General features: G+C 43.8%; 1 protein-coding gene and 1 non-coding gene across 2 annotated transcripts; one reads left to right on the plus strand and one right to left on the minus strand.

The window, feature by feature from the left end:
- Window positions 1-402: 402 nt before the first annotated feature.
- On the plus strand, window positions 403-505 carry LOC123056254 (U6 spliceosomal RNA). The gene has a single exon (XR_006426686.1). It is a non-coding gene; the product is annotated as a U6 spliceosomal RNA (small nuclear RNA).
- A 587-nt stretch (window positions 506-1,092) lies between these two features.
- On the minus strand, window positions 1,093-6,131 carry LOC123052006 (4-alpha-glucanotransferase DPE1, chloroplastic/amyloplastic). Its single transcript, XM_044475024.1, has 16 exons — window positions 5,720-6,131; window positions 5,088-5,150; window positions 4,877-4,965; window positions 4,735-4,795; window positions 4,165-4,243; window positions 3,706-3,842; window positions 3,462-3,620; window positions 3,289-3,365; window positions 3,024-3,163; window positions 2,868-2,899; window positions 2,705-2,779; window positions 2,227-2,299; window positions 2,018-2,106; window positions 1,851-1,895; window positions 1,624-1,776; window positions 1,093-1,521 (listed from the first exon to the last, which is right to left on the minus strand). The coding sequence occupies exons 1-16, from the start codon at window positions 6,077-6,079 to the stop codon at window positions 1,417-1,419; spliced, it is 1,737 nt and encodes a 578-aa protein (XP_044330959.1). The 5' UTR covers window positions 6,080-6,131; the 3' UTR covers window positions 1,093-1,416.
- Between the last annotated feature and the right edge of the window lie 2,228 nt (window positions 6,132-8,359).

Consider the following 8,359-nt stretch of genomic DNA (forward strand, 5'->3'; position numbering starts at 1 on the left):
TGTTAAAACCAAAAGGTGCATGCACTTGATCACTTGCTAAAATTACGGAACGGTGCATGCACAGATTCTTCTTTTTTCAGGGTTTCATTTTGTTTTAGGGGATTTTAGAGGGTTACATTTATTCTTTTGAGCGACCGAGGGTTACATACACAGATAGTTTTTTGTTTGTTTTTGAGGTGCACATACACAGATACTCAGGCTTTCTGTATGTTTTAAGCCCGCTTCGTATAGTGGGCCGACAAGAGGAAGACCCAGCCTAAACGCAGATGCGGCCCATTTACCCTTTACAGCGATTTTGCGGGACGCACGCACGCACGAAGAGGACGCCTGTCTGTTTAGTACCACATCGGCTAGCGAGAGAGGTTTCGACCGGTTTATAAGCTCAACGCTTGCACCTTCACTGTCCCTTCGGGGACATCCGATAAAATTGGAACGATACAGAGAAGATTAGCATGGCCCCTGCGCAAGGATGACACGCACAAATCGAGAAATGGTCCAATTTTTTTGAGATTTTCCACGTAGGTACCTGGTATTTTGCAGGTAGGCCCTCGGCTTTCCTTTTGTGTCCTGTAATTGCTCCTTTTTCTTACGGCTAGATCCCTCCACTGCCCCCTATCCTTCTAACGAGGTCCTCCACACCTGCAGGACGGTGCTCTTTCGAGATTTTGCGCCCTGGTCCCTAGTATATTGCATACATGCCCGGTATTTCCTCATGACTCATTTCATTACTCCTTTTTCCTAACAAAAAGGTCCCTTTCCTCCTAGCGAAGCATTTGCCCTTGAGGACGGTGCTCTGCTTTGTGCTTGCATCTCTTGTGTTATGTCTTTTTCTTCTTTTCCATTCGAATGCTGGAGTTACTACCACAGTACCACTCAACGTTCCTGTGCTTTCTTCACAACAGGGAGCAAGCATACTGTATAACCAAGGTTGCCAAATTTATCAACATTTGGCTGCATTCAACCAGCGAGTTTCGCCTAAAAGCGGATTAATCCGGCAAGGTAAAATAGACCTTTCGTAACTCCTTCCAGCTGAGGGCAGCACAATTCGATAAATACAAAAGTAAACCTCAACACAGAGATTTCTCTCTGAAATGTAAAAAGAACTTGATACACATATCCCACTTATTAAGAGTTTCCAAGACTCATGAGTTACAATAGCATAGACGAAATGGGAACATAAAGGACTATCTATATACACCATAATAGCAAATTGTAAAGATGCAAGACGCTTCAAGTTCAAGCATGTTAATTTGCAACCAATCAACACAACCCTATTATTCGGGGACAGGTGCCAACATCCCACGGAACAATAGCAGCCAGATCCTTCATGTTTGGCTGCTAGTTTATGGCAGTACCGTCTGGCAGTTCCAAGCCTGAAGAGACAGAGAACACAGGAGTGCTGGAGAACCGACAACTTCACAGCCGGCCGTACAGCGTAAGCAACTCCTTCAGCTTTGCTTCTTCGAGGCTAAGGCTGTCGAAGCTGACACAGCTTGGTATCCTCCATTTCCAATTTCCTTTCTGCGGATAAGGAGAAGAGAGAATAAGCTTCACGAGGCTACTGATTATTTATTCTAGCTGCAAATTAGCTCTTTTACAAGCAGGCGGTGTGCAGCCGATAACCTGTGTAGCTGGAGTGTTCATCCTAGCAGAGCTGCCAAGGCTGAGTATGTCCTGCATGGTTACCATGGAAGTCCTTGCAACGGAAGAGAGAGCAGTAGCAATTAGCGCCCAAGAGACATCCAAGTTGCTGACCTGCGGTAGATACTTGAACACCTGAAAGAAGTACAGGGAGTAAGATTAGGAAGACATGGTACCAGACATCGTGTCATGGTACACTAAACACTGACAGTTTGCTTCTCTTCCTCTGGTAAACTTTGCCACCAGCCAACAGCCTGAGGAAGACATGATTCAAAGTGTCAGGACTAAATTTAACTTCCAAAACTGTAAATAATATAATAAGTAATCTTCCAAAAGATGTGAATAAAGGAGTTTTGGAAAGGGTTAGGGTACTAACTGTATCATTATCATGTGTCCCAGTGTATACAACTTGGTTCAATTCATGGTTATGAGGTAAGTGGGGGTTGCCAGGACCACCGCCAAAAGCTGTCCAGTATACAAATTGATATTAGACCATTCAAATCTTAGTTAATATTTCACGTATACTCCCAGAGCCATAGTTCCTTATAGAAAGGAAGCATGGTCATAGTGCACTTGGACTATTACCGAACTGAAGAACTGCCATCCCTGGAGCCCCAATAGACTTCCTTAACTCAACAACATCTTCGGTTATCACCCCCTACAATTAGTTTTGGAATGAAAAGAGAACCATAAGCATGAAAAAAGGTTGCCACATTAAGACTATGGGGCCAGCTGACCAGACAACTTTTTTGCAAAACCACATTATAGTTGTCAAATTTCATGAGATTAACACTAAAAACAGTGTAAATTTAGATAATTGTGTATTTGACCCATGGGGTTGCGGCTCTGGCACCGCCAGTGAGCACGAAATAAGCGAATCAGCTGGCTGCAACTAAACTACAACCGCTCTCAGATCCAATTTTAATACTCCACAACAAATATTATGATTAAATCATGGCTAGTACTTTTTTTAGTATCTAAGTTTGCACAAATCCACCAAAAACTATGCATTTGATTCCAGATTACACTTTCAGCAGTTAAAAGAAAAAGCTCCAGTATTTACCAGGTCTTCAGCGATTATATTTATTCTACCAACAGCTTTGAACAGCGCATCAAAAAAGGCATTCCTTGGTCCAGCCTACTGCCAAAGAAAACAGGAGATAGCATCAGCATCAAAGATTTTGTGAAGAAAAGGAAACAGTACCATTCAAGAAGTCGATGCTCACCCTCCAGCTTCCAAACATCGCTACTTCTGATCCTACATTGTGCAAGCGTAATCGATTAGCATAATGAATTCCAATTTTTTCAAAAATAAAATAAATTTACTTACAGTATAATATTTATTATGCAGACAGGTAAGCGCAGTGATGTGTTTAGCTTACCCGAAGGAACTGCCCAAAAACCAGCAAGCCCCCGGAAATGGTCAATACGGAACTCATCATACAAATCAAGGGCACGTTTAATCCTCTTTACCCACCATGCAAAGCCATCTGCTTCCATAGATTTCCAGTCATACAATGGGCTGCAAGTTTAGCAAAGGAAGTAGTGTGTTCAACCTTTTTTCATGTCACAGGGAATGTAGGGTTACTGGAAACCCAACAGGCAAGAACTAGGAAAAATCAAATTGACAGGAACTGAAGCATCTACCTGTTCCATAGCTGACCAGTTTTACTGAATGCATCAGGGGGAACGCCACTAACAAATGTAGGGAAACCATTCTTGTCCTTTACAACCAGAGAACAATAAAAAATAACAGCTTAGAAAATTTCAATTCTTCACCGGTAGAAGTATGTTCGTTAGGGGAAACCAGTGAGGTATACCAGCAAAAATGATTTCCTGTTTGCCCAAACATCTGCGCTGTGGTAGCCAACATATATAGGCATGTCACCCATTATGCTGATGCCCAGCTTCTGAGCATGTGAACGAACCCGTTTCCATTGCTTTTCAAATAAGAACTGTTGTGCCATAAAATTTTCTATCTGCATAACACGTGCAATATATAAATATGCCAGTATTTTTGTAAAACATAATTACATTGCAAAATGAATAGTTTAAGCTACGCACAAAGTCCTTCTGGTTTTCATATATATCTTTCAAGGCTCCAGGATGGCGATCTTTCAGCGGTTCAGGCCACTCAGACCAGGACACTGCATTGATGCTATTGTCGATAGCAGCGAAAAGTGCAGCATCTTCAAGCCAACCTGGCAGGAAGAGGAGATAAACACTATAGACTATACTATGTATTAATGTTATCACTTCAGACATCAACGCCATTGCTATATTCCCTTTTGAACAGAAAAGACACGTATTTGTAAACGAAACCCAGCTGAATTAAGACTGTCATCTGAGCCTTGGTGCTTGCCCAACATTTTGATTGAAGTTATGTTTATTTTTATTCGAACGGACGGTTTATAATTAGAAAATGTAAACCTTATGTTAACAGTAGAGGCAGATGTGTTTTTCCCAATAAGAATATGAGAGACGCAGAAAGCATTGTTTTGACAGCAAATCGAGATCTCTTGCCTGAAACATCTGGATTTTTCTTGAATTCGTCATACTGCCTTCTGAGCTCTCCAGGGCTCTGTAGGAGCCTCTCTGCTGCCTAGAATAAAAGATGTATATATAAACTGTTAACTCTAACCAATCTTCATGATAGAGACGCATTTTTCTTTTGTCAATGAGCACTAATTTTGTTCTTACACTAACCAAGAATATTTAAACTTGACCACCAAAGAATGTCCATGTACACAGAATGAAAAATAATGATTTGTATGGCCCATCCAAAAATGAAATGGAGCAACCATTTTTACATGCTGCCATACAGTAGTACTCGGGCTGTTGAATTGTTGATAGGCCAAGGTAATATCATTTAGATAACTTTATTCTGGCGTTTTCAAAATATGAAAGCAGCCAACAATTCAACGAATGCAATAAGTCATCCAAACATATACATATTGTACCAGGCTGGTAGGATAGCAAATTCAAGGGAAAAAACAGAAGTATGTATAAGCTTGCACATTAAACAAAGTGGACAGGACGTGTCTTTTTTTGGCGGAAAGGACATGACCGATATAACAACCATTAATAACTAACCTTGGCAATAAGAGGTTCTTTCAGATTAGCAACAGTGTCAAATTCAACATATTCCATATCTCTGTAATTAATTTAAACACACAAAAGGTCAACGACAAACTTATAGGTGCTTTTACAAGTGACTGAAGAAATTCAAACTCACAAAGGATCAGGAAGTTCGTTTTCCATCAACAGCCCATCTTTAACAAGCTCTTCAAGAGAAATCAATAGTGTATTACCGCAGTTTGCATCCTGCAAATGTCAATGAATGTTCCCTATTACCATTGAATTACTGCTATAAATAGGCTAAAGTACCTAGTGCAAAGTTAACTCTGAAATAGGCAAACAAAATTCTAATTAACATAAAGCATCACCTGTCCTGAATAAGGAGAACCATCCTCCCCGGATTTTCTTCCCGGGGGAACAAGTGGAAGAACCTGTTGACATGGATCAAACCGATAATCAGCATTTTGGAAACTCGGTTTAATGCACAAGGCAATTAAAAGAACACAAGCACGACACCAAAATAGCATATGAAAACCCCGAGATTTAGCAAAAGCAACAAAATCACTGAACTAACTGTAATGGTCAGAGAGAACCGAGAGAGATTGCTTTTGTGTTGTTTCATGTCCATCGGCTTATTTCATCCCACTGCCCGATCACGTTTTCACACACCATCACGGTTTATCGCAGTGCAGAGAATATTAAGAAAACCAATCAGCATTGCAATGTGCAGCAAGAATGTTAAACTGTGCTACATTGTATTTTTGTAACCACTGTACAAATGGCTCGAATCCCTCCATCTTATTATGATTCCAATTTATCCCAACTTTGAAAACAATCTTGTTTTTCTATCGTCCCTTGTGATAACTCTACACTCACCACACAAAATTCCTAAATTATTACTACTCCGTATCAATCAGCAAGAGTTTACTGTTGCACGCCAATGGCAACCTAACCGGGCAGCAGCTCGGTAACGCCAAGGGCAATGCGTGTCAGTAATCACCTGCCAGAGCGTGCAGCCGGCGCCGTGGAGCCAGTCGAGGAACGCGATTGCCTGGTCGCCGAGGTCGCCGATGCCGTGCGGGCCGCGGAGCGACGTCGGGTGCAGCAGGACCCCCGCGCGCCGCCGCTGGGAGGCCTCCACGGTCGGCATCATCTGCTCGTAGCCCTCGGGCAGGTCCTCCCCGACGCCCACCGCCGCCACCGCGGCCGGCGTCGTCGTCGCGGCGCGGCAGGCGATCCCTCGCGCGGGGGGGCCGCGCGCCTGCGACATTGCGGGGAGGAGGAGGCGGCAGCGGCGGTGCCGGGGGAGGGACGAGGCCGAAGCGAGCTGCGGGAGCGGGACGGTTCGCGCGAGCGCCATGCGGCAGGGGGGCGGGACGGGGTGGCGTAGCGGGGAGGGAATGGGGGAGGAGGAAGAAGGGAGATATGGGCGCGGGGGTGGAACGTGGGCCCCACTTGTCGGGGCGCGCGGGGTGGGTGGCGTGGCGTGAGATGAGGCGCCGGATCACGGGGTCAAAGCCTATTCCGGTGGGATGGCGCGCCGCCGTTGACACGCGGCGGGCGTCGTCGGGATCTGCGTGCTTCTGAAATACGTCTTCCTCGAAGGCACACGCTTTTTCTTACCGTACGTTATCCACAGTCCACACTCAACTCCCTTCCTTTTTGTCGACTCGACACCATTTCTTCTCGTCAAAACATATCAGAAGTGTACAAGGCAAAGTTTACAAAGCACTATCTCCTATCATAAAAACGCATCTGGATGTCCTTCATCACGGCGTCGCGTTCGCCCCACTGGCCCGCCCGACTTCTCTCTCTCTCTCTCTATCTATCTATCTATCTATCTATCTATCTATCTATCTACCCCCGGACATGCTCACGAGTTGCCTTCACTTCTTTTCTTATGACACCATCATTAGATTTAGCATTGTCGTTGTCCATCATCGTCGTTGCAACCACCATCTCCGCCTCCTACAACGTTAAGTCGAGGAAACACCACACATCAAACACTCCACTACGATTGCCGGGTCCACCACCACACATCAAGCATTCCTCCGGCGTACCCCGGGCGCACATTACAAAATTAAGTGTCCCATGTGAGCTCACTGCAACTGGTTGAAGTCTCCAACAAATAAGGTCGGATCTTAGATCTAGGTTATCTCTCCCTGGTTCATAAGTACTATGGTCGATAAAATTTTCATTGGCGATAGATTCCCCAAGCTACTTGTGCACAAATTTAGAGTAGGAAGAAGGCACTCAGGCTAGCTCTTCGGATCTTTAAGGGGTTGCCAAAAGGCCAAACACCATCTCCTCCTTGTTGAGTTGGTGGTGGGGCGTGAACATGTCACTAAGCTAGGCTTGGACGAACTACCAGTGATCCGCGCAGATGGGCCATTTGTTACTAGTACCCTTAATATGAATGTCGAGTGGATGCCCGTTATTGGTTACCTATTACTAGTGAGCACTTAGCAATGATGTGCAACCTACTGCTGCTAATGGGTATTTTGGGTCGTCATTAGTAAGTCATTTTGCAATGGTGGAGTGGCTTAGGGGGGGATGGGAGATGGAGGCTAACCTATATGCCACCGTGCGTGCTCATTCGACCGCCAACACATTTAGCGTGCACGAGAGAGGGAGAGATAGCACTAGGTTTTTTTGTTCAGATGAGGCAAGAGAACGAGAAAAATGGTTTGACGAGCAAGAGTGCCCGACTCCAATAACTACTAGCTAAATACTCGTGTGTTGCAATAGGGGCAACTTTATTCTAGTGTTTCAACATAGAAAATTGTTGATTGGGTTTGAGATTGAAATATTTTGTGGGGGAGAGAACCCATAGACAAAGTCACAAAGGTAAGGAAAGATATAATATGATTGAGACTGTGTACGTACAACTACGTGAGCTATTTTTGCTGTTTGCTTGCAAGGGAATTCTGGCTATTGAAGATTTTTTTTTTTGATGATTGCTTTGCAGGGGTTTCTTTCCTTATAAATGAGGAGGTGGGGTCTGTTTAGGAAAAAATGATAGAAGAGAACATGTATTTATGGGAGGGGAAGAAGAATGAAAGGGAAGCCAACTTCCTTTAATAGCAGAGATTCTGGTGTAATATTTTAAGCATGTGGTTATCTCACAACTCAATATGTTGGCTAACCATCTAAAAGATGGCTATCCATATCCCACCGTGAAACCAAGTGTACCCTTATTAATACTAACGAAGTATGACATAGTTAATGACATTAAGTGTATGGTTTGTTCAAAAAAAGTATGCAACATCGGATTATTTTCTTCGAAAAAAGGGAAAGGCACTCAGCTTCTGTATTGAGTGATGCACAGTCATTAATTAGTTAATATTGCAACGTCAACATGATACAATACGAAAGTTGTTTAAGAATAAGGACCCCAATGGGCAGCCCAAATGGCTAAAACGACAAGATGTATTAATATGTGAGGCATCATGCATCACAAATCCTACTAGCAGGTCGCCAATCAAATCGGTTGAATAAATCCCGAGCAATCATTTCCCATTGCTTGCATACAAAGACCATGGGTGCCAATTCCTTCTCCCGGCAAAGTAAGGACCACGTATGGATCCAGCTGGGTAGCTGGCAGACATGGAGATAACATACAATAAGTTTGGAATTTTCG

This window comes from Triticum aestivum, chromosome 2D, assembly GCF_018294505.1.
Source record: "Triticum aestivum cultivar Chinese Spring chromosome 2D, IWGSC CS RefSeq v2.1, whole genome shotgun sequence".
In the NCBI taxonomy this organism is placed as follows: Eukaryota; Viridiplantae; Streptophyta; class Magnoliopsida; order Poales; family Poaceae; genus Triticum; species Triticum aestivum.